The 26,882-nt window shown below is 49.2% G+C and overlaps 1 protein-coding gene across 11 annotated transcripts in view; it reads left to right on the top strand.

The window, feature by feature from the left end:
- The window catches only part of foxp2 (forkhead box P2), a 105,199-nt gene that overhangs the window by 59,692 nt on the left and 18,625 nt on the right, over positions 1–26,882 (top strand). For 9 of the 11 annotated variants that reach the window (XM_029160578.3, XM_029160580.3, XM_029160586.3 and 6 more), the window contains 6 exons: positions 8,290–8,379; positions 17,019–17,156; positions 18,926–19,015; positions 20,663–20,852; positions 21,635–21,947; positions 23,546–23,650. In XM_029160578.3, the coding sequence (XP_029016411.1) occupies positions 8,290–8,379; positions 17,019–17,156; positions 18,926–19,015; positions 20,663–20,852; positions 21,635–21,947; positions 23,546–23,650 (926 nt within the window). The remainder of the gene's footprint in view (positions 1–8,289; positions 8,380–17,018; positions 17,157–18,925; positions 19,016–20,662; positions 20,853–21,634; positions 21,948–23,545; positions 23,651–26,882) is intronic. The other 2 variants (XM_055511130.1, XM_055511127.1) reach the window with 1 other exon arrangement.

The following is a 26,882-nucleotide window of genomic DNA, read 5'->3' as shown; positions in this document are numbered from 1 at the left end:
TAAAAGCGACGCCCATAAAGCATATGCAGAACATGCTTTGTGGTCTAGGCGCAAGCACTTCAAGCTCGACTAGACACTAAGCTGATACTGGTTTCACGCTTCAGCCCGTGGTGTAAAATCTTCCAATGGAAGCCCAGAGATTTGATTGTTTCTGCACATGTATTTATCAGACGTGTACTTAATAAATATACATTAGCCCGGTAGCTTGGCCATGCGTGGTATTGTTCCAGCGATAGTATTCTTCGTGCATTCCTTGTCACCTGTTTGGACTTCATCATCCAATTCACCGTGAAAACGTGATCATCGTAATTTGCACAAATCTTCAAATGTATTTGTCAAGCTTTTTTTTCCTCCACCCCCCCCCCCCCCCCCACACACACACACACACAAATTCCGTCACTGTGCTGCGAGGAAATACTCCTTTGTTAGAACAAGTTTTAAATGTGTGAGGGGAAAATCCTTCTCCAAATAACTGCAAACTTTGTGTTCTCTTCACACTTAGCGCTCTTTCCTTTTATCTTTGTTTTTAGCTATCAGCACGGTGACATAATTCTCTGACTCTGAAGTTGAAGTTCCTACAAAATGTATAAAATAACCCCCGATCCCCCCTTGGCTTAGTTTTTACTTAATTTTGTAATGCCTTCACCGCAGTCCTAAATGATATGTCATTTATCTTTCATACATATTTCAAGCAGAGGTTTTATTTTTTTAATAAGCGCTGTAATTGTTCTGTCCTTGTATGGAGCGCTATGAAGGGAGTGATCATGCTTTTGGCACATTTATCAAAGCCTACGAATAAAAAAAAGGGCAGAAAGGAGGCCCTTCTCTCACATATGTGGACTAAGTGTGCGACAGAGTGATAAATTTTCTTGTTAGGAGAAATTACATCCACTAACTTGAGCTACTTCAGCATGAAATTGAAAAAGAAGCATTTGTCGTGAATTTCCATTCTTGATTCAATGAAAGATGTAGATTAGCCCTTTGGAAAAGAGCGCGGGGAAGGAATGAAACTGAAGAAGTATGACTCCGCTCACGCTTGCTTGTTCTCAGAAGCGTGATATAGGATGCTGTTGGGGGGAAAAAGGCTTTGTTTATGGAAGTGAGGCTCAGTCAGCCTGGTGGCAGATTAAAGGGGAAAAAACCTAACATCTCTCTCTCTCTCTCTCTCTGCCTCTTTGTGCCTGTTTAGATGTGCATGTGGTTTACATTCATGCATTCACACATGACCCTTATGCATTTTCACTTTCTTATCACTGGAACTCTCCAATCTGCTTCGCCTACCTTATCCCAGTCATGCTCTGTGCCTGTGATAGTCCGTCTCCTCTCACCTTTCTCACACACACACACACACACACACACACACACACACACACACACACACACACACACACACATGCACAGAGACACTCTTCACAAAAGCCAGCTCAGTATAGCAGCCCGCTCTGGCGAGGTTGCTGGAGGTGGAGCGCTGATTGATAGGTGCTGGGGTGTCAGGGTGGAAGGCAACTATATCTTCTCCGGCTCACTTAAAGGTCAAACACACATCGCCGTAATTGGAATATGCACAAGACAAGCGGCGAGGTGCAGTGCAGGGTGGAGGGACGGGAGCGAGACGAGGAGCAGCCCGGGAGACATGTTATATAAGAAAAGAGGGAGAGAGTGGATGTGAGCCACAAGCACGAAGCGTACCCACAATGCACAGTAATGTTACAGAGGTGAGTGCAGGGGTTAAAGGTTAATGTGTAACTGCAATAAAAAGGCTGATGTAAGAAAAATTAAGACGAACATTGTCAAATATTATGTGCGGTACAGTAGTACAGTAATGTAACAGTATGTGAGAATGAGGCTAGGTCATCTGGAGTTAAGGTCAGGCTGCTCCCTCATTGACTCCACAGCAGGGTAACACTTATACTCAGCACTTAACCTCTGCAGGATGAGACACAAAGACACTCACGCTATTGACCTGCAACAGCAGAGCTCCCAAGACGCCGTCTGATGCCCGCGCGCCGAGCCGCCACCGCGGGCGGCTTGCCATAAAGATGGATGACATATGTGCCGCGTTTGGGAGGCCCGGCGCACCTCCGTGCAGTTTATGCAGCAACCTTTTATTTACCCCCTCCTTGTTTGCGCGTCTTTTCAGCACCTTCTATTGGTATTGGCATTCTGCACACAACCCGTCTCCTCGGCTCGCTCTCCGGCGCCACAGACAGCCAGTCACCTCTGGCCATGTTTTTACAGTGGGAGCCTTTTAATAAGGCCTTGTCAACAAAGACAGACACAAGCCCCATGAAAAAGCAACTTCATTGTGCGTCTGATCCCACGAGGAGGAAACGCCTGCTTTGCACTGAAACACAGCTGACCGAAAAGCTGCAGCAGGCGCACGGTTTGTTCTTTATTCAGCGTCCTTCTGTCAATTGGGAAGCTAATTGCTGTGGTGGTTGAAAGCAGCCTCGTGGAAGTAGTGGAGATCTTCCCGTCCTTGTGAGCTTGGGACGTTTATTCTTTAACCATCAAAGGTGTGACTGTTTAACCTGAAAGAAAGGGGGAGAGTCCGTGTATTTGTTTGACCTCTCCCACAAACTCTCCTACTGCCCTTTCTCTGTCTGTTTTCATGTGTCTTCCTCTCTGCGATAGTATATTGTCAAGGTTCTCAGCTGTTGGACTGTGAAGCACCTCCCAAAGAGCAGCAGATAAGATGTGCTGAATGGGCCTTGCTGTCGCCTTATCTGCACATAATGCAACAACAGGGCAAAGTTGACGCCAAAGAGTCGGCGTATTGTGGAGGGGAATTAAATTCATGCATCAAAGCAGTTAGATTAACTTTATTTTGAAAATTGCGGAGGTTGAGGTCACATCAGTGGCCCAACAACCAAAGTGCCCCCTTTAGTTTAAAGAGTCTGGTGTTAAAGTTCAGCAGAGAACCATTCTTCTCTCTCGCTGGGACAGATCCATCATTGTATTTCCATGGTGATAACAGCGGGAGGTGGGACGTGAGCGCATGTAAGCGGTTGCGGGGCGCGCCGCCGGGCCACGCTTTCTGTTATTGCTGGCTGCCGGGCCCCTCGGCAGGCGCGTATGCACTCTTCAACTCCCTCATCGCAGACATAAACACGTACCCGCCGTGTGATGGGCAAAACAGGGCCGTGTTTTGTCGCGGTTGGTGGAAAAATAAGTGTGAGGTTGCACAATGGAGCTGGAGGAAGCCCCCCCCCTCCCCCCGCCTCCCTCAGGCCCCTCCCACCACCGCTGCTCTCCCACACACGCTTTCTTCCTGGGGTAGGAGCGAGCAAATTCATCTCGTCAATCCTCCCAGGAGGGTGTAGCTATGCAGCTCTGTTTACTGTGGCAGAAAGTTAATATAAATTTTCATCAGTGGGGGAAGTTTACACATATGATTCTATTTGTCCTTCATTATTAGCACCTGAGTCTGAGGCTGGGTAGGCATAATTGTCTACAGACACAGGCCAAATAGATGCAAGGGAAAGGCAAATAAGCACACCCCAAAAATAATTTGATGCTTGTGTGTTACAATCCTCCACCCTAGGAATTCTTAATCTTGAGAATCAATAAACAAGGGGCGAGAGGGGGGTGGGGGGTGGAGGCAAGACGGGGAGATGCGAGTAAGAAATGAATAATGTCATATTGTGCAGCGTGTGCAGCGAGGGAGGAGGAAGAGGAAGAGTTGAATTCAAAGTGCGGCAGAGGACCCCGAGGCGAGCGGGTGATCAATATGCGAGGCGCCGCGTTCCCGATCGCACGCCGCTCCTCACCAGCGAGGTCCACAACAAGTGAGCGAGCGGGGTTTTCACACGGGCGCAGGAAGCTGAGATCAGCTGAGATCAGCTGAGATCAGCTGAAAGGAGCGGGACACGAGCCCATTGTTCACCTGCGTCCTGAGGCCGCTCCGCTCCCTCACGCTCTCCCTCCGCCTCCTGATTTATCGACTCGTGCGCTAAAATAATCCCTTCACTCACCTCTGACCGGCCTTGTCTCCTTCGCTTCACGCATTGGCGTGTGTGCGTTCATTGTAGCTGAATGCGGGCGTGCGACATCAAATGGACAGACTGTCTGTGGCTCCTGCTTCCTCAATACTGTCGCCTGCTCGTTTCCACAAGCCGGGGCCCCGCTTTGGTATTCAGACGTTGCATGGGACGTCTTATCCTTCTCCCCTGCTCTCCTCATTTGTCTGTCCTCTACAGCCGCCCCTCCAAATCCCTATCCATCCATCCATCTACCCTGAATCCACTTATAGAAAAAGATAGGGTGTAAACATTTTGGTGTGGAGTGCCGGCGCATATCTCCCTAGCCAGCGGGCCGGCACCCTCGGTCCAATCAGCCTTGTTTGTTTGTTCAGCTTAAACTGTTTGTGCCTTGTTTTCTGTTGCGTGCGACCCCCCTCCCTCCCTCCCTCCCTGCGTTCGCCTGCGTTTCCTGGAAGTGGAGGCAGATAAGCCGCCCGTGCGCGCGGCGCCGCGCGGCGCTCTGCGAGTGGGAGTTGTCAGGGCTGTCAGCGTGACTGGAGTTGTTCTGGCCCGACAGCTCTGGCGGCGGAACAGCAGCCCCCGCCCCCCACCCCCCACTCCCCGCAACAAACACGCGGGCGTGAAACATCTGTTCCGCACAAGCGCCGGGCGGCGCGGCGAGCGCAGCGCCAGCCGTATTGATCCACGATTGACGCGCGGCGTCGGCGGCCACTGTACTTCCTGCAGCGCCGCACCTGTTTCACACCTGTGTCGTCATTCCAATATCTGCCATATCCCCCACTAATAACAACAACGGCTCCCAGCGCGGCCCCGGCCTCGGCCTGATCTGCACTGTCCAAACACAATGTCACAGCCCCTCAGATATATCCAATTCCAATGTCATGGCTGCGTATCATGGGGTCTCCAGGTGGATCTGAAAGAGTGACATTCCTTGTGGATACTCACACACACACACACACACACACACACCTCTTCCTCCACATGTAATAAGCAATCTGAAGATTGGTAATGCTTTGCCTGGCTTTTCGTATTTCATGCTTGTTTAAAATCTTTGCATGCTCCTAACAAAGGTGCATTGTGGTGCTCCTTATTACCCTGCTCTCTGTAGACTCTAAACACCGGGGCTGGAGAGAGAGAGAGAGAGAGAGAGAGATGGGGGATAAGGAGGGAGGGATGAATGGATGTCTGTTTTTTGTTTTTTTTTTCTCCTCTCTCTTCCCTTCCCTGTCAGTCTCACCCCCCCCACCCCCAGTGATCGCTGCATGCCTATTAATGTAGCAAAGGAATGCCTATGTAAACATTCTTGTTTCTCCGTCCGTTTCGCATAATAGTTGCCTGTATCGCCTTTCTCCCGACTTCACTATCTGAAACCAATTACACCAGATCCATTTGGGCTGAATCTTATTTTCATAAGGATCCCCGTGTCGCGGTCTTGGTCTCTCTGTGTGTTATTTTCCCTCCTCTTGATTTTTTTCCCCCTCTTTTCCAACCTCAGTGATGGATATCAACATCAAATATGCCTCTGAGTGCCTTGTTATTTATATAGCGAGGCCTGGCTCTTCTCTCTCTCTCTCTCTCTCTCTCTCTCTGTCTGGCTTGCTCTCTCATTCTGAAGAATGTGTCACATTGTGCTGTTTATACAATGTGCGCATTAATAGACCGGGGATGTCATTTTTTCATGCATAGCAACCCAGGTTAAATAGACGGTGTGCCTGCACTCGTCTGTGTTTTTTGTCCTCGGCGGCAGCTCTTCAGCAAACTTTTGATGACTTTCCTTGGCATTTGGTGCTTTTTCGTGCTCACAGACGGGCTTCAGCTTGCCATATGTGTGGAGTGGCAAGTGGGTGGCTCAAATTGGTGCTTTTTACTGTAATGGTTGAATACTCAGAGCCAGTGAAAGCGAGGGGACAGGCCTCTCTCTCTCTCTCTCTCTCTCTCTCTCTCTCTCTCTCTCTCCCTCTCTCCTTTCCCCTCCCTTCTTCCACGTTGTCACAGACTCTCAGAAAAATGGCTAACCCCACTTCCACGAACGAGGTGACAGACAGATTCAGGCATGACAAACCTCTCGGGGAAAGTTTGGCTGGTGTTGATGAGGCCTGTGTTATGTTTGGAGAAGTAGTCTTTATTCAGACTTCTTTTCTAATAAGCAGGAGTGCAGTTGATCTGTGCTTCACCCCTGTGTGCCGCCTCTTCTACCTGCTCCTCCCTTCATATTTACCTGCATGGGTATTAGAAGCGCAGTGAAAAACATCTCTTCCTCTCTGCTCTTGACCATGTGTGTTATATTGAGTGTCTCTCTTGACTTTGGGCATAACGCGGCGAGTCATTATTGATTCACACATGGATACACATATCCTCCTGGCAGCTACGTCGGCCTGCTCTCATCAAGCAGCTCTCGCTGCTAACTACTGTGTGCAGGACTCAATAAGCCTTATAATTACCCTGATTCACCATCACGGTGAGATTAATTAGGCCCTGTCTTTTAATTAGCCAAGTGATTGGCTGCATTCAAAGAATTTGTTTAGTCTTTTGCACGTAGTCGAAGGAAGCCAAAGTCAAGCGATGTTTGGTTTCCCTGCTTCTTCGAAGGCACATAAACAGCAACGCCTCATGCGCTTATGTGCAGCGGGCGCATCGTGCACTTATAAATGAAAAGAAAGGGCACGGCTCGCCTTACAGATGTCACGGCGCACGCGTGCGCGGGCGCGCATGCACGCACAAACACATTTGAACTGGTGGCGACTGGGCCCCTTTTACCGAGGAGACAGATCAATGCCGCTAGGACCCAGAGCCGGTGTAATGTGTTTGTTTACTCCGCTTCAGAAATCCTGGCTCCTCCTGAGCAGACAGACAGACCCCCACTCTACCGCCACCTCTCCGCACCCTCAGCTCCATCGTTTCATAATTGATCAGGGGGGTGGCTACGCTCCCTGAGGGGTTAAGACGTGGCAACTTTCTTCCCCCCCCCCCCTCTCCGTTCTCTCTCCCGCTGCCGTCTTCTCCCCTTGTTTGCTCAGGCTCTCAATGTACTAGTTCAAACATTGTTCCCACCAGCTGGCAGAGCTGCGCCATACGCACGCCCCGTCAAGGCAGCTGTTGTCATGGATACTGGCAAGCGCCGGGAAAATAAAATGAGCACCCCTGATTTCCTGCCGAAGTGTCACTCTCCGCCTGAGTTTTATTTTTCCTGCGTCTCGTCCTGCTCTTTCTTCATCAATAAAGGAAACAGCTGTGAAGTTGTTGTGGTGTTGTGTTGTGTGTGCGCGTGTGTGAGTGAGTGAGTGAGTGAGTGAGTGAGTCCCCCCCTCCTCTACCACTTGATGCTCCTGGGCCTGCAGAATACAAGCTGTACGGCTGTGTGCAGCAGCAGCAGCTGTGCACAATGTTCTTCTTTACCCGGCGCTTTCATCCACCTGCTCTTGAAGAGCCGGAGTGATGTTGCGAGCCCAGCTGCCACCGTACCTGTGAAGCGCATCCAGTACACACAGCCAGACGGGAGGGAATCTGTAATCCCATCAAGCCCTAGAGAAATAAATTACACCACATCCCAGCCTCTGAGATTCTTATCCTCTCAGCAATCTCGCAAACACATCAAGGGGGGTTGATGGTGAATTCTAACATTCATAAACACCAGTTTTCTGATTCATACCAAGGGTAAACAAGTGTGAACTCATTTTTTCTGTTTGGCTATCCGTCCATCTTTGTGTGTGTCCTCTGCTCATGAGCACCCTTAATGCATAGTGTAGAACCTGGGCTGCTGGTTAATTCACTCTAAATGTAATCTGATGTTGATTTTGTCAACTTTAATTACAGCTCGCAGGGACACTTCACATGGTGCTGCCTCTACTTAAAATTGATATTATGAATATGCAAATGTGGTGGTAATTTGCAGAGAAGTGGGTATTTCAGTTGAGCACACACTAGACAGGTCAATTCTACTGATGCTCTGTCTTTTTTTTCTCAGCCCACTGCTTTCTCCACCCTCTTCTTCAGGGCTCCAGACAAACTATTTATCCTTGATTACTTCCCTGTGAATTGTTACTAAAATATGTCCCCAATGTAGTGTTAACTAAGTCTGAATTCATTGTGGAAAATACCAGGTGATGTTTAAAAGGTTTTCCAGTTGGAGGTGACTGTTTTGTCCCTGAAAATGTGAATTATCTGTGCTGTCAGCGTCAGGATATCGAATAGTTTATTTTCAGCGTCTCTTCCCCTCTTTGCCCTCTCCCTTCATCTTTCGTGCTTTCTCTGCTTTCTTTTTCACGCTGTTTTCTTTTTTTTGTCTTTGTGCTCTTTCCCTGTCCAGGCCCTACAAGCAGCGAGGCAATTACTCTTGCAGCAGCCAGGCAGTGGCCTGAAATCTCCAAAGAGCCAGGACAAGCAGCGTCCACTGCAGGTAAAGCAGCTCCTCGGCTAATCTCTTAAGTCCATCCATAATACAAGCTCCTCCGAAAAGAAGATTTCCTCTGTTCCACAAGTGTGTTTGGTTTGCCAATGCAATCCTCAGACCTGTCATTGGAATCCTAAAGCCGGACAAGCTGGTCCCTCAGAAGCTAAGACTCGCGTAGACTCAAGAAAAACACAACAGAGAGGAAAAGTTTCATCTGTCTGTTTCATATATACTGATAACACACTAAAACCCCTTCACATATATTGTCTTGGCAACAATTACGAGTAAAACACATGTAGAGATCATAAACTGGAGGCTTCTGTGCACTAGATCCACAGTGTGGTTGAACATCCTGAGGTTAGTTATTCTTCGACAGACATGTGGGCCTGACTACCGTGTTACACAGACAGCTAATTTTACCTGCCTGTCATATTCACTCCTCAATGCTAATTTACTGTATTGATTCATAGAGCTGTCAGTGATTTGGTAAAGGTCACACTTGGCACACACACACATACAAGCGGTTGCACCCCGACACCAAGCTCACACGTATGTGCATCGTGCACGTTAACACGTCGCCTGCGGTCGCCTTTTCTCGCGCTGTTAAGATTTTTCTCACACTGGCAAGTCTTTCCATTCCGCCTGTTTGAGTCCACCAGACGGTTTTGGGTTGCGCAAGGCCCCTCGACATCTGCTCCATGTTGATATTATTAGTATTTTATATTGAATTTTATTTTTAGTCGTTTGAACGTGAAGTGTTGGAGTCTGTGCCCTCCACTCGACTAATAAATACTAGCAGAGATCAATGGTTTACCTCATTAGAAGCTCTGTGCATTTCATTAATGACGGGAAATTGGCGTTAACCTCACCGTTGATATTTTCACAGAGTCTAACAATGGCAACACCTCCGATTGCAGTCACACCCTGATGTGCCTAATTACATTGTGCTGGAAAAAAAAAACAAGGCTGGCGACGACTCCGCGCAATGCAATAACTCAACTGAACCTCGACGAGAGCAATAATAGGACAGCACATTCACACGCGGCGCAGAGAGTTTCTGAAAAACATAGTTTATTAAACAAACACTCTGTAGCTTATTGTTGGGGACCGCTGCGCCTCCTCTGTTTGAGGTGCCGTATGCCGAAGTGAATGGATCCAAACAAATGGGATCCTGATCTACAAATGCCTGCATAGCCACCAAGCACAATACATACAAGGCAGGAGGAACAATATTGAATGAGAGCAGTGTGGGTGCACGATAACCGTGGGCCCTTGTCCAAGCCCCTGCCTCTAATAACACCAGCCCACGGTAAATATTGAATATTTACATTTGCTTACTCCATCCTTTGCCTCACATAGGTGATATGAATCAATATGAATCGGAGGGCCCTGCCGATGGGCCTGTCAGCCGCCCGGCTAATCCATCTGTTGATCCAGCCTTTATTAACATCCTCACCTCTTTGTTCCAAAAAGTCTCCTCACGGGGCACCGCCGCAGCGGCACCGCTGGCTCTCGGCGATGCACCTCACACAGGGTTTCGGTACTTTTACACCGGGAATGCTGCGTCGCGTGCCCTTGAATTCACTCATTTCAAATGACATTTCAGCTGTAATACTCCATTGTGCAAATATCAGTATAAAGCATTGGAAATTCTTACTTGATTAAAAAGCCTTGTTTTGCTACTCCTATTGTTCTATTTCTCACTTCTTGTCACTACTTGATTTTTTTTCTTTTATCCTTGTCTGGAGGGAGTTTACCCAATAAGGCTGCATTATTTACCTGGATTATGAAGCCACAAAGTGTGCTATAGTGCACTATTTCATTAGCTGCTGGCTAGATAAGAGACAATGGCAATCAAGCTACATGTTCTCCACCGGAGAAATCACACAGATTGATCCCCTTGTATGATTATCGCAGCAGAAAGTGGGAAAAGGATTAATATTACCATGACATCCTGCTTATGGCACAAATACCGATTAATCCTCTGCCAGTCTGCTTTTCTCCTTGTTGTTTTCGCATCTTTGGTGTTTAAGAGCAGGAAATGATCCATAGATCTCGGCGTGTAAATTATTTAGTACACAAGCATCTAAGTGCCGCCGCTCGCAGTTTTAATTACGCGTATTAGCGGCTAAAGGCTCTCGCCTGACTAATTCCATCCGCTCGCTCCTCGCCGCTTCTCGGGAGTTGATGATGCCGAGGCAGGCGCAGGGAAAAAACAGCCCCACAAACACGCATACAAACACGCGCGCACGCAAGCTGCTTCTTCACATTTGCGTAATGTGACAGGTCTATTATTACACGCTAAGCCCACGGGAGCACTCAATAAACACCTATTTCTCCCTGTAAATCCCCCCTGCCTCCGCCATGCTGCTTACACGGCTCTCCCAGGGCACACAACACCCTCACGTCTCTGCTCCATTGTCATCTGCTCGCTCTCTCTCTCCCCCCTTTGCTCTCCTCTGTGGCAATATCCCACCCCCCTCCCCTCTGAAAGGCATTTATACACTGACATTTGGAATACAAATAAAGAAACGCGGACAAGGAGAGGCGGAGAGGATTACAGGGGCCTATGAATATGACAGTTGTTTCACGCGTGCCATCGTACATAATGCATCTGCACACAGTCTGCACATAAATACAAGCACGGTGACACGCAACTTAAAGTTCTAACAACTTAAAGTTCTTAAAGTACATCGCTCAAAGTGACCTGCTTTGATCATTGCTGACAAAGAACCTGAAGCAACTGTAATTCCAGTCGTTTGGAGAAACTAGTCATCTTACAAACATAGAAAAAATCACTTCTAACTTTCTTACCACCTTCTTCTAACATGTCACCTTGAGGCTTTTATTGTGACAAGGTCACACCCTCTGTACTGTATGTCAGACTGCCCACGTAAAACAGCTAAAGTGACCCATAATCCTGTGTGGTGGAGGCATGGCTGTGTACCTGACCTCCTCCTGCTCTGCCGCTTTGTGAGTACCTTTTCACAAATCTAATAACCTCAATCCCATCTGTGCCGTGCTCCTATTCTAAGTGTGAATTGGAGAAATATTTAGGTTTTTATGCTTTATGGATGGCAAGTTGTGTTTTGTGTAAAATCCTGTCCCGGCCAGTCGCACTGGCTTGCGAGCACTGGGCCATCCTGTGGAAGTGTCACACTTTTAAAGGTCAGGGCCACGTGTCTCAGCACAAACCCAGTACGAGGCTGATAGCAGCACCCGTCTGCTTATTTGCTCTCATCCGGAACACACACACACACACACACACACACTGGGAAAAGGGCTGTGACGCTAGGCTGGAGTGTAGGTTAGCTGACTCCAGCACGCGTGGCTAAAGGATCTTATTTCACATTTACATTTATGAATACATCTTTCCACCGCATCCCCTCTGGTTGCTTCTGAAAATAGGGAGAAATCATCACAGGGAGGGCAAAAAAAGAGAGGCAGAAAATATTATGTTATTCATGAGGAAAACTTCTGTTGACTCTGAGAGAGAAGAAGAAGAAAAAAAAACGTCAGCACATTTTAAGTCAAACACCCTTGGTTACTGCTTTTGTAACCAGAAAACAAGCTTTTTTTCCGCTCCCCATCTCCCTCTCCACCTCTCTCTCTCTATTTTTTTTCCTCCTGCATTTACAACACCTACAGGACAAGATTGCTAAATTGCGAGGACAGAGCAGGTTCATCATTGTGATGCAAAAGAAGTTGAAATGCAACCCCAAGGCGAGGTAGCTGAGTTTGGGGGATCAAGAGAAAGTGGGAGGGAGGGAGGGATAAGAAAAAAAAGTAGCTCAGACCTTTGATGTAGCAGCAACAAATTTACCTTGTGACAGAAGATACATGGGTGCAATAAACGAGTTATACCAGCCCTTACACATGCAATCAGATGATTCTGGCCAGGGTGTTAATTGGATCCTAACCGGCAGATCTGATACGCCTGGGCCCCGGTGGTGAGAGGTAAAGCCTTTCCAAGTGATGAACTATAATTCACTGAGCTGCTTGAAGCACTTGTAATTTACTGTGTGTCACTGATGAAGAGGCTGATCCAGTGGAGGCCATATTACCTGCAACATCAGAGGGAAGTGTCACCTCCCCCCACCACCACCCCCACCCCCACGTTCCTGTCCTCACACTTTCTTTCTATTCCTGCTCTCGTCTCTCCACTTTCTTTCATTCTCTCAGTCCTGCTCCCATTCGCGAGAGGCACAGCCTGGGAGGGAATTGTGCCGGCGCGGAGATAAAACCCTGACAATTTGCGCTGATAATGACAAACAATGTGCACAAGCTACTGTGGTGCATGTCACACACCTACTGTACGTCACTGTAAACTGCATTCCGGAGGCTTAATCGATGACTATCTGCATGTAGAGATGAATCAATATGGAAATTGTGGTAAGCTCATCCCAATCTCCTCCAGCTTTTTTTTATTAGAGGCTTTTATGTGATGGGTCTTTATGTTATGATAAATTGTGCTTCTCATGCACTGCTGCCAAACTGCTATGGAAATTGATTTAGGAAAATATTGAGTAATCTGCTTAGTAGTTCTGACAGTCGGGAGTATTGATCTCTCTAAGCTGAAAACAAGACAAGCTTCTGAGCTCGTGTGTGTGTGTGTGTGTGTGTGTGTGTGTGTGTGTGTGTGTGTGTGTGTGTGTGTGTGTGTGTGTGTGTGTGTGTGTGTGTGTGTGTGTGTGTGTGTGTGTGTGTGTGTGTGTGTGTGTGTGTGTGTGTGATTTTGCATAATAAACACATGCTGCACAGGGCCACACACTTGAACTCCAGAGTGAGCTACTTTCCTGGTCAGCTGCCTTGTAGCTTAGGTGGTCCACGAGCTGAGAGCCCCAGCTATCAATAATCATGTGGCCACATTTGGCAGTAATTGGGTAGTAACCGAGCAGCGTCATCTTAAGGCGAGTTGAGAGGTCAGAAGTCCACAAGCAAGAAGGGGAGGGGGTCTCAGTTTGGGGCCCGCACCCCCTGGGACACATGAACTGGGGGTTGAAGTGGTGGGGAGGTCTCTCCCTTTTCCTCCTGATTCGGTTCTCTCTCCGTCTGTGAGTAAAAGGAAGCGAGTGTCTTAATTAGCAGTGACTCAGTCTGCCAGGGAGCCACAGTAATTACCAGCTAGGACCCTTCCAGTTCTCATTGCATTTATCTCCACTGTGTCGGCGGCGCGGCCCGGTCCCGTGTCCAATACTGCAGCGACAACCTCTGTCGCTGATAACCGCCTCATGTTCGCGGCCTCCACGATGTTTATGGCCGACGTGTTATCGCCGTTTTCTTCCCTGCAATTCACTTACAGTAGCTATAATAAATGGCTATTGGTGCTAAGTGAACTGCATGATAGAAAACAGAAATCAACTAAAGGGAATTCCTCCTGCTGGACTTTAATTGTTTAGGTTTGAACTCTGGTACCCCACTTATCTCCAGCTTTACGTGATTAAAGCGCACTAAAAGGTGGGTGTAATTGCTCAAAGCGCATTTGTTCAGTGGATCTCGATAGGTGCATGAAGGAGCGCTCGCCGGCGATCCGGTGCTTTGCATTTATTGCCACAGTGCCCACTTAAATCAAACATGACGGAGGAGTCGGTGCCAGCGTTTGGCTGGGAGAGACGCCTGAGCTCTCTGGAGAAGAGCTTGACCTTTTCGCGAGGCAACTGGCAAGGCTGGTTACAGGCTGTGGTTGTCACTGGAGTGGCGTAATGATGTGCTCGTTCTGGCGAGGCCCCCACCACTGCTTTCACATCAGGAGCCAATTTAAAGGTCCTTTGTTTTGCTCTCCAACTTAGAGGGCAAACCGCACGGTTTAAAGTTCACATCAGTGTAGCTCATCATTGCGACAAGGGGATATAAACAAATAAGGGTTCAAATGGTCATCGCAGTTGAAACCAAGCAGGGAGATCATGCACATTTCTTCAGGGCTAGACCCTTATTGTTATTGAGGTCTGTGGGAGCCACATCAGCCACAGCTAATTTCAAATGATTACTGGAAATGCATCCTTTTGCATTACAGAGACACACAGACACGGGCAGATTGAATATCACAGATCCTCTTCTACGAAAGAGAGCCTATTCACGGTGCGGGTGTTTACGCCACTGCCACCGTCTCGTAAATGCTCATTAATTTCATCCCTTCGTGGCAAAATCATTTCTAGGAGAGGCAATTCAGCCTCCTGTTCCTTTCAATTCTCCACTCGCGTCAATCAAGCCCTTGTGCAGTATCCTGCAGAATGGAGGTGTTATATTCCTACAATTATCATGTCATATACTCGAAAATGTAAATGAACGTGTGTGTAAAATTAAATTTATGGGTTGTCAGTGAAGAATAAGAACCAGGAGAGCAATTACTTATCTGCTTTCATCTTGGAGCCTCTGATACGTCAAGCAGAAAAGCATGCAGTTAAATGCTGGAATTAGCATTGTGCTGCACTTCACAATGGACGTGGGCCAGTGCCTTCTCTCCCCTCGCCCTTCTTCCCCCCGTGCCTTTTCTTCTTGCCTCCCTCCATTCTATTTGGAGCAGTGGAGAAATAAAGATGAACATTTGGCCTCTGAAAAGCCAACGATTGTGTAGAGGTAACCTCCTACTGTTATAATCTGGGTGTTTATTGTTTTTATTTATTTCATAATTTTGCTCTCCTGCATTATTCATTTGCAAGATGCTCGGGGTTAATGCCACCATTTCTCCACTTGCAGAGCAGAAGAAGCACCACGGCGTAGGATTTATTTAATTCCACTTCCTATATGCATGTGCATACATTTGTGGCAAATCCTTCACGTGAACCACAACACCTCTGTACCTAGCATCCAATTAATAGTCTTAATGAGTGCATCACTCGTGTTGTTTCTCAGCCGCGCTCGCCCCATTGTCAGTGCATCCAACACAAAACCAGGAGTGACTGCGGGGGTAATTACTTACCAAGCAAATGTACCTTTAAGGGTTAATAACATTGAAGGTGTAAGCACAGCATTTGCATAATTACACACGGACTGTTTAATTTGCAACTTTTGACGGCTTTTGTTCGGCGCCTCGCTTATTGTGAATGCGTTTCCCTTCCGCGCTCATGCATTGAGCAGTCCAGGAAAGAAAAGACATGTACCACAACATCCTCCTCCTCCTCCTCCTCCTCCTCCACCTCTACCACCTTAGATGGAGTCCCTTCTCTCTAAGACCCTAATGAACAATGCAGGCAGGATTTGTTTGAATATGAATATGAATGTGCGGCAGGGCTGGCTGGAAGTTGACCTTCAGCTGTGATTTTCAGTTCATCAGGATTAGTCAAGGCGGGCGATCAGGAGCCACTAATGCATAATGACTTCTAAAATGAAAAATGTGTAGTGACCATGCAAATGTCTCTGCTAATCAAAGAGGGGGGAAAACCTGGGGTGGGGGGAGGCACTGAGGAGAGGAGAGCTAAACAAGGACGTGTCAAGGCCTGACAGGGAGCGAGAGAGAGAAGGAGGGACGGAGGAGAGACACGCTTGGAAAGTAATCAAGGCAGCTTGATTAGCTGGCGATGAGGACGGGGATGTCTTATTGGCCCCTTGACACGCCATATAGGCTAGCTACTGTCACAGCGCCCCTGTGCCAAACACCGTCGCAATTAGCGTCACCGAAGGGCCCACTATATGTTGATATTCTAATCCAGCTATGAAGACGTAAAGCTTGTCCGTCGGTCCTGAGCGCTCGCGTTAGCGTGTTGTTGTGTTCGAAACCCCGAACTGGTTTGTGTCCGGGCTGATTAGCCTGCGTTTAAAGGTCATATGGAGAGGAGGAGGTGATTTAATCAGGCCAGCAAAGTGTTTGTGTTTATGGAAGTCCTGCTCACTCAAGGAGAATCAACTAATGAACCATTGTGTTGTTGCACTTCATGGAAAATCACCCACTCGCGTTGATTCTATTTTTTTCAGACGTGAAAAATAAACAACAGCTCAGAGTGTTGTCTTGACGTGGAGACGGGATGAAGCTGCGCGTTGGATGACTTTGGCGGAAATGCAGCATATGTTTGTGTCTGGCAGCGTCACAGCTTCTAATTTATTTGATATTCCGTAGAAATGCGTTTTTGACTGGGCGTCCTGCACGCTCCACTTCTGTGTTTCCCTCCCCTCCAACGTAGCAAATTGCTTGGGATGACCCCCCGACCCCGCGACCGCGACCCGCCATGTCGCGCTGATTGTGCCGTCCACGTGTCCACTTCATCAGTGTAGTTTTAATCAACTTTAGAGTTGTGCGTCCCCGTGCTGTTTTACAGTGGCGGGCGGCCCTGATAGGCATGGAGGGGAGTTCAAGGGTCCTGCTAATTAAGGTCTATGTCTATTTAAATCCCTTTACTTTTCCCAGTGGATTGGAAGCAGGAAAATAAGATGAGCAACACGGAGGCAGAGCACCCATCTGTCCTTCAGCATCTCCTCTAGGCCATGGGAGGCCTGCTCTCCCTGCCTCTCAGTCACCAATTACTCCACTCCCAGTAGAGCCATGCCACTAGGCCTGACGCACATGTCTGTTGCTCCATTTTTCCTAATTTCTCTTTACTCAGAGCCAAATCCGTTCCATGTGCTCTTATTGTTTGCCTGTCACCAAGCCCCTTTCTCTCTCTTCCCCCGTCATCCCTCACCCTCTTCCCTCCGATCCTCCCCTCTTCCAGGTTCCAGTGTCAGTGGCCATGATGAGTCCCCAGGTGATCACACCGCAACAGATGCAGCAGATCCTCCAACAGCAGGTGCTCTCCCCGCAGCAGCTCCAGGCCCTGCTCCAGCAGCAGCAGGCCGTCATGCTGCAGCAGGTACTCCCACCTCGGTGCAAACACACCCAGACAAATATTTAGGCGTAAACACTGCGGCGCACGCGGTCGCACGTCGGCCTGGATGACACGTTGTCAGAGTGCGGCAATGAACGGACCCACATGCACAGCGATGAGGCGATAGACAAGGAGATGCGGTCAAACTGATATTTAATCCAAAAATTCAGGTCACAACGGTCCGGGGTCATACACAGGTAACAACAGCTCTTAGGCACAAAACAGGGATCAGCTCACTCGGGTCCAGACAGGCAGAAGGTAATCACCGGGAAGACTCAGATCAGGGTACAGAAATCGGCGGGCTTCAGACAGGTCAAAAACAGGCTAGGTTCGGTAACGACAAAACTTACAAGACCGGCAAGGGTAAGACGAGATCGGTGGTCAGAGGTACAGAAGATGGTCAGGCTACGGAATACTCAGAACTAGGAATTTCTGGATACGTGACTTCAAGGGTACAACGATCTGGCAAATCATGATGGTGACCGGTGGTGCTTAAATGTCCGGGAAGTAATGATGAATGAGGAACAGGTGCGTGAACTAAAAACCGGAAGTAAGGTTAGCGTGAGTGTGATGGACTGGTAAACCGGAAACTATCAAACTAAAACAGGAAGCGGAAACTGGTGGTGTGACACACGTGGCCCATCAGCAGCGAGCTGCACAAACACGCTGTCATCTAGAGGCCCATGAAGCATACGCAATAGGAGTGACACACAGCCCATCTGCACCTACAGCGATGGTGGATTGCTGTTTGGGCCTCCACCACAATCGCACCACATTCCTGAGTCACTGCTGTGCAAGTGGGTGGCGGCTGCTACTGTAGCCGCCCATGCCAGCTCACCGCAGCCCAGTGTCCTTGACACGCTTACAGGGAGGAATCTGAAAATTGACGCGCTTGTTCATGTCACCTCTAATTAACCGTCTCTGGCGTGTTGCCGGTTCAATTCTCTGACAAGCATCCATCAGGGACCCAGAGAGTGGGGCACAGTCGCGCCGAACGGCGGCAGCTGAGTGATAGGCGGTGGATGATGTAACATTTGGAATCAGCTCGAGGAGGCACACGCCTGGCACAGTCTGGTGTCAGAGTTGAAATGCGTTTCCCATTCACAGATTTGATTAAGGCACCGAGACTTGTTTAATTAAAATTGTCAGTCATTCTAATGATTTCTCTTCATTAACAGCGCTCGCGTTGGGCAATGATGAGTCTTCCGCGGCATTTTTAATGAAACTAAAGGCATTTGCGCTCAGTCATACAGTACACTGTGGCTGTCTCCTTTAAGCCAAGCGGCTCTTTGAAAATCACAAATCACCTGGAATAAGACTAGGGTCAACTTTTAAACAGTGCGCTCGCTGCAGTCAACCTGTTCCTGGGAGGGTTTGCTGTGTTTACTCCCGCCACTCAAAGGAAGTCAGAGCGCTCCGGTGCCAAACGCATAGTTAATATGATGGATAGTTGCCCTGGACAGAACTCTGGGGCTGTTAGACGTCCATATGGGGGAAAACTGTGGAACAGAGCAAGAATAGGAACGACGAGGAACAGATGCTGAAGTAGAACTGTAGGCAAGGCTGAGAAAATATGGACTTGATTCTTTTTTGTTGATTTTTGCATGTAAATCAATTAGAAGTAGCCACATCAACACGGAAGTCAAACTGAACTAATAGCCTTTAATATTATGGGGTTATGAATGTGCACTTAGATAAATGTGAATCTTCTTTCTTCCCCTCTCATCCGTGCGTGTCTGTCGGTGGACGTGCAGCAACACCTGCAGGAGTTTTATAAGAAGCAACAGGAACAGCTTCACCTGCAGCTCCTGCAACAGCAGCACCCCGGCAAGCAGGTGAAGGAGGTAGGTGCCCCACATCCACACGCACATACTGAAACCAGCCACGGAGCCCATCAAACGAGCATCACAGTCTGAAGACTCTTTCTTCTGTTACCTTCATGCATGATGAACGCAGGAATTTAAGTATGCGCGCAAACACGGATTTACTGAAAGGAGACCAAAGACAAAGGGTCCCGGCTCGGAGCTGTTAATGAACTGCTTCTGTGGGCGCACGGCACACGCGCCGCCGCTGAAGCTGCGGCGCTCATAAATCACGGTGACAGGCGGCCCGGCCCGGCCCGGCCCGGCCCGGCCCGGCCCGGCCCGGCCCGGCCCGGCAGACGAGCCTCCGTCTCGTTGGCCCGCGCCCATCGGCGAGCGGGAGACGGGCGTGACAGGCGGCGTCACCCGCAGGTGAGGCCGCCGTCTGCGGCCGCGCGCCTAAATTGATCAGGAGAAAGAGGCGTCCACACAAACAGGCGCACGCTGTCAGTCTTCGCCTCCCCATTACGCTGCCCCTACAGGAAGCTGCCGCTGACCTCCCGGCGGCTTTGTTTCTGTTTGGATTCCTGAATCGAGTTTTTCAGGGGGCCCCCGCCATCAAATATGGAATAGAAATTGCTGCCTTATTTCTCTGGAGGCCTGGAGGAGCAGGGGGGGGGATGCAAACCACCTCCCTCACCGTCACTCCATTATGCAGCCTGTTTCCAGTGACTGCATCAGAAGTTTTACCCCTCCATGGTCTAAACATGGACATGTATGTGAGCATGACATGCTGTGTGCGCTTACACATGTCTATGCAGAGGAGAAGTGACGTAAGGAGCCAGTACACGCGGGCACAGCTAGTGTGGTCTTCAGCTGTAAAATGGAGATCCTGACTTTTTTGTTTTGCCTCCCCTACTGTCTACCCCCCTCCCGTCTCTGTCTGTCTTGTTTTGCCACGGTGACTGAGTTTGATGTTCTTCATTTTGTTGTTGTTTTTGTTGTTGTTGTGCACAGGGCTTACGCAATTGTCTGTCTGGCCCGGCAATAAGCAAGTCTGTGAGGCAGGAAGGAGTGTGTGTGTGTGTGTGTGTGTGTGTGTGTGTGTGTGTGTGTGTGTGTGTGTGTGTGTGTGTGTGTGTGTGTGTGTGTGTGTGTGTGCGCTTTTAGACACGTGATGCTGTGAGAAGTCTCATTCTGCCAGCTCCCTGCGGCCGCATAAGCTGTAACAGACCATCAGCGAGAGCGAGACAATTAACTATCAGTTGTGGTGGAGGTGGGAGGGGGCAGGATGGGGGGATTATACCAGAGGCTTAGGATCATGCACAATCACAAAGCACATACGTTAACGGGCTTGAAGGCTGGTATATCGGCACCGATTTGTGTCTGTGTGCAAAGAGAGGAGGACGGTGTCAGCACTGTGCTGCAGCCCAAATACCAGGAAGGAAAGGGAGACAGTGTGCAAAGAGGCAGGAGAGGTGTAGTTAGGGTCACAGTGGAGGCGAGTGAGTGCAGACACACACACACACACACACACACACACACACACACACCGCTCTGTCTTCTCTCCCCTCTCCCTCTCGCTCAGTTGTTAATTCATCTGTAATTTCTCCCTCCCTCTCATCTCCTCTCGCCTCCTTTCCTCCCCTGCTCCTCTCCTCCTCCTCCTCCTCCTCCTCCTCTCTATAGCAACAGCAGCAGCAGCAGCAGCAGCAGCAGCTGGCCGCCCAGCAGCTCGTCTTCCAGCAGCAGCTCCTGCAGATGCAGCAGCTCCAGCAGCAGCAGCACCTGCTCAACATGCAGAGGCAGGGCCTGCTCTCGCTGCCCGGGCCCGCTCCCGGCCAAGCCGCCCTGCCCGGACAGACCCTGCCCCCGCAAGGTAAGAGCAGACGCGGGGAGGTGCGGGACGCGGCCGCGCTGATCCGCAGCACGTGGCTGGCAGCAGCGCTGGTCACGTGCTTCCTGTGTTTTGTCTGCAGGTGTGACTGTGTCTCCTCATCCGCATTTCCTGCTGTCAGATCCACATCAGACTGTCTGTCTGGCTCTTTCTGTCTGTCTTTGTCCGTCTCATTGGTATGCACCTGTGTCTGTCTGCCTCCCCTTCATTGGTATGCTCTTTTGCCATCCACTCTGTCCCTAACTGCCCACGTGATCATCTTATGTTGTTGTCTGTTCTTCCTTCCTCTGTCTGATTATGGCTCTGTCTTTGTCTGCATCTGTCTCTGCCTCTGCTTTGCTCTGTGTATGTTTGTTGTTCCTCCATCTCTGTTGCTATCCCCCTGCTCCCCTACCCACTCCTTCCTTCCCCAGTTCTTCTTGTTACTGTTGTTGTTATTGTTGTTGTTTACCACCTTTACCCAGAGACAAGAAACTGAGGAAGACAAGCACAGGCAGAGGGAGAAGGAGACTCTGCTCCATTTTCTCCTCCTGAGCCAAATAAACACTTGTGTTTGTTGTTTACCACTAAAATGGTGAACAACACCAGGCACTGAGATGTTGAAGGGGAATCAAAGGAGTGAATATTGCATAATTAGCTTGTGAGCTGAGAACAATCTGTGGACAAAGCTTGTTTATTTCAGCTTGATATACTGTATTTTCAGGCTACCATAGTGATTCCTTGTACTTATCATTTGTCTTTCTTATTCTCTCGCTCCTCTCCAGCCGGCCTGAGCCCCGCAGAGCTCCAGCAGTTGTGGAAGGACGTGACCGGCGGCGGCGGCGGCGGCCACGGCGCCATGGAGGACAACGGCATCAAACACAGCGGCAGCGGCGCCGGCGGAGGCGGCGGTGGCAGCGGCGGCCTGGACCTCTCCACCAACAACTCCTCTTCAACTACCTCCTCCTCCTCCAACCCCGCCAAAGCGTCGCCGCCCATCTCTCACCACTCCATCGCCAACGGCCAGTCCCCCGCCCTCAACCACAGACGAGAGCGGGAACGGGAGCGGGAACGGGAACGGGAGCGGGAGCGAGACAGGTAAAGTAGCGCAAACGTGGAAAAGTTCACAGCGGCGTGTTTGTTACCCGTCACGCGAGCTTGTGGAAGCCTCAGAACCCTCCACTCGCATCCAGCGCATGCCTCCTTGTCTACAATAACAGCAACACTACTACAGGGAAACGCAGTGTTTTGTTTATTTGTTCAATAGTTTATTAGTGTCTTGGTAATATTCAGAAATAAGAGGCGTGCTCTCCCAGGGGAGCACGCGTGCCATTGAACGCACTTAGCTTACACACAGATATCAAAAGCAGGGGGGAGGCAGGCGTGCAGGCAGGCGCACTTACAACAAGCCTCTCTGGCAGCAAGACAAGGTAACCTCCTTGTACATTAAGTATTTAGTGCTTTCTCGCTCTTTTTTTCTCTTTTGAAAATTACCTTCCTTGCTTGCTTGTCATGTAAACAGAATATGTGATGCCTTGAGTGGCGTTTCCAGGATGTTTATCCTTGTGATGGCGTCTTTTATAAATGCATCCCACACCAAAACACTGACTGTTCACATATCTGCCTATCTGCCCCATGCATTATTCAGAGGCTTTTCTTGGGCGATATTATAATAAGGACTTAGGGCGGCGGTATGTGTGTACGTATGTGCCTGCGTGGATGCTTGCTAGAGACTCGCACTGGAGGTGGAAGTGCTGTGTAATTGGTTTAAAGTAGATGCTATCTCTCCAGTACTACTAAAAGGAGGCTTGAAAAAGATATCTTTAGAAGGAAGACAGGGAGAACGAGAGAGGTAGGGAGAGAAGGAGGAGGAGAGGCAAGGAGGGGTGGGGGGTTGGAGTTGGCTTTTTATCTGTCTGTGTCCCGAGGGGTGCGTGTCGTCTCGTAATGATCGAACAAGGAGTATTGTCAGGAGCCCCTGCTTACTAACACGCCACAGATCGATGCGGGGAAAGCCCCTCTGTAAAACGCAGCTTGAGCGGTGGTGGTGGTGGCGGCGGGGGGCACACGGACCACACACACAAACGCAAAGCATTCGCACGTACACAAGGCGGCGTGCTCCGATCCGACAGACGCACGCGCGCCAGCGCCGAGCCTAAAGGTTAAACTGTCATCTTTAATAGGACGTGCCATCTAGGCAGGGTCGTAACTTATTTGGGTGCCATTTGAGAAACGCCAGAGCACCCCTGCTCCCCTCGTCCTCCAAGAACATAAGTTACACACAGTATTAATCTCCTGATGAAAATTATATGGCTGTCTGGATTTTTAATGTTTACTTGAAAGCCTCCACCCGCTCCCCCCTCCCTGTAATAGCTTTACAAGATGGGATGTTGGCTGCGGTGGAGACAAAGCTGCGGCTCTGCCGCTGTAGATTTTCCCTCGGAGATGTTAGCAGAACTTTAATTTCTCGCCCGTTAGGTTTGTGTAATCAAAACGGTGTGGTTATTTGGATGCATGGTTAGCGTTTTTGTTTCCATTTTAATCAGCGTGTCAGTCTATTTGTATAGGCTTCTCTCCTGATGACTGCAACCTCCTCGAGCCTTTACAGATTCTTTGATGCTTCCTTTTCTTTGAAGCCCTCCTCCGTCTTCCCTCGTTTGTTCACGTCCACTCCTCCTTTGTTTCTCCGTCTCCAGTTCACTACACGAAGACATCGGAGGGACCCACCCCCTGTACGGTCACGGCGTTTGCAAATGGCCCGGCTGCGAGAACATCTGTGAGGACTTCGGACAGTTTTTGAAGTGAGAACTTGCACAGTGACACTGATGTGACGTTGGAAATTATGTCCTCCTGCTAATACGGCGGCGTGTGCCTGTACAAGAAGCCCATTCTTTATTTTACACACACGCACACACGCACACACACACACACACACACACACACACACACACACACACACACACACGCACGCACACACACACACACACACACACACACAGGTTCTCCCCTGCACTACAGCACCTCCTCTCTGTGGGTTACAGAGGAGCGAACAAAGAAAACATCACTCCCTTTCAAACGGCACATTTTGACCTTCCAGACAGCCAGTTGACAGGGTTCAGCTCTAGCAGCGCAGGATTCAAACCAACTCTGATCCATAACAAATCTCCTTCCTGGCATGGAGGGCCCTGATAGGTTTGTGAAAAAGCGTCAAAAGCTAATGGCAACTCGCACGGCCGCACACTTACCTCCACAACAAAAGCCCCCATTCACTGTTGTCATGGTGCAGGCACCAGAGCGAATGAACTCTTCATGCTCCATCAACAATTTAGTTAATTAGCTCATTTGTAATTGGCCGGCTTTGTTGCCAGGATGTTAGTTGGGGTACATCAAAGGAAGAAGGTGTTTGCAGCACTGCCGATTACAGGTTATCACATTGCCACTCACTGAGAGTCTTTCTCTCTCTCTCTCTTTCTCTCTCTCTCTCGCTCGCTCCCTCGTTCACTCTTTCTCTCCCGCTCTCTTTCATTATCACTCTTTCCCTGGCTCCCTGCTCTCACACAGAGAAGAAAAGAAACGGAAAGCTTTAATTTGAATATTCTAATTAGATTTGTAATTAAGTGTGAAATAACGATCTGGCGAGTGTTTTTCACAGGCTGCAAATGTCCATGTGAATTCGTATAAACTCTTGAAATCAGGACATTGTTCCGGCGTATTTTCCAAATTATGCATTTTTCTACAGTAGCGACTGTAATAAGTTGCAGGAAGCAAAAAAAAATGACTGATACAAGAAAGTAGTTCACCCATGGGGATCTGCTGTAGGATTTGGGTCAGGCTTTTGCTAATTCTACAGCAGCATGGGAGCCGAAGCTAAAAGGTGTATGTGTGGAATGAATGAAGAGTGGTAAATATGACACGTTGGCTGCATCATTCTCACACTCTTGGCTGAAAGAGATGTTCATGATGGTGTTCCTATATCTTCCACTGGCCACAACTTAGACTACATGCGCATCAGTCCAGAGGGGAAGAGTTCGCCCTGAAGCTTGGGAACAGTGTGTGTGTGTGTGAGAACGCAAGCCTGCGTGGGATTAGCGGGTTTCTGCCATATCTTGTCCTATCACCTCAGTACACTTACTTAAAGAAGACGTCAGTCTATCCCCCTGCTCTGTTCACGCACAAGCACACACCTAAGCCTGTGTGCTCTGAGGATAGTGTTACTGGGTGGCTTAGCTGGTTATTTAGGTGAGGAGCAGAGACGCAGCGATGTGCCTGTGAGTCCGGTAAAGCTGGTGAGCCGGCGCAGAAAGGATTCCAGGCCGGAAGACGAAGACAGACGGAGGGAAAGCAGGGGTGGATTTTGAACTTCAGAAAACAAGAGCACAGGTTTGGCAGGCGGTTTTCATAGGAACGTTTGCTAGAACACCGGCTGCTACAAAACAGAACAGTTTACCCCCCCCCCCCCCCCCCCCCCCACACACACACACACACACACACACACACACACACACCTCTCCACACGCATCTGTGCAAGTCAGAGTCTGGCTCCACACTGTAACCCAGCCGAGCACTTGAAAACAGACACCAACAAAGAAGGCAGGCTCGTCACCAGAACAAAGATGGCTGCTCGCTGGCGTGCCTTGGAGCAGCGATTGTCGGTGTCAGAGAGGGCCCTTTTATGTTTCTAGAGATGCCAGCTGACTTCACGCATGCACACACACACACACACACACACACACACACACACACACACACACACACACACACACACACACACACACACACACACACAAGCAGTTTAAACCAGGTTACATAAAGCGGATGTCAGATTTGGATGACAGTTTAGATGTTGGGTGTGGGGTTACATGTGCAGGGAGGGTGTCGGCGGCGGTGGGGGGGGGGTGCTTGAGTCAAGCTGGAGCCTGGTAGCTTGCTGTAGGAGCTCGGCTTAGCGGCGGTGACACGTTTAGTCATCTATTGTTTTGTTGCGTGAAGGAACTTGTCAAGATCAGCATTTAATAGCTCCTCAGCGCGCTTTTAAGTGTTCTCACCTGGAATAGGTCGCCCCGAGGTGGCTGGCACCCTGAATTAGCTCTCTGAAGTTCAAAATGGAGTTATATCAGTGGGAGTGTTGCTTGAGTGGTGGCTGGTGGAGTTTGTGTGTGTGTGTGTGTGTGTGTGTGTGTGTGTGTGTGTGTGTGTGTGTGTGTGTGTGTGTGTGTGTGTTAGTAGCGAGTGAAAGAGAGGGGGAGCCATTAGATCTATTAGTGCATGTGCTTGAGCTATTTTTACAGGGAGCTTTAGCATCATGCTACGATGCTGCATGAGGCCGTATAAGTGAGTATAAAACCTGCTTAGTGCAGTTTTTCTGTAACCCGCTGCACTCACTGATGTCGTTGCTCCTGTGTGTTCTAGGCTAGGTCAACCTTCCACCCTGTATACCTCCTTTTGAATCAATGTCCTCCCACCTCTGTGAGACACAGTCAATCTATACATAAACAGACACTTGCTCCCCCACACACACCCACACAGCGCACTTAACTTTTCCACACTGTCACCACCCCGCTCCTCCTTATTACTGGCAGGAAAGCGGGCTCCATGTTAAAATGGCAAGCTCAGCCGCTAACCTGAACGCTGGTGTCTGTAACCCGCTGCTAATTAAACCCACAAGGCAGCAGCCAAGTGTCTTCGTCTCTACGTTAACGTGCGCACACACTCACACACACATGCAGACACGGTGGAGGCAGGCCCCTGGCCCCTGGATAGCTGAGTTCCCCTCTACCCCTCCACATGTCTGCTGCTCTGTGACAAGACCTTTAAAACGGAGGACATTACTTATGCACCAACACCACGGGGAGAGTGTGTGTTTATGTGTGTGTGTGTGTGTGTGTGTGTGTGTGTGTGTGTGTGTGTGTGTGTGTGTGTGTGTGTGTGTGTGTGTGTGTGTGTGTGTGTGTGTGTGTGTTTATGTATGTTGGTAAGTGCAGCATGCGTGTAACTACATATGGTTGTGCATGTTTCTTCTGTTGTGTGCGTGCG

This window comes from Betta splendens, chromosome 9 (assembly GCF_900634795.4).
Source record: "Betta splendens chromosome 9, fBetSpl5.4, whole genome shotgun sequence".
Taxonomy (NCBI): Eukaryota; Metazoa; Chordata; class Actinopteri; order Anabantiformes; family Osphronemidae; genus Betta; species Betta splendens.
This window is presented reverse-complemented; position numbering and strand designations above follow the sequence as displayed.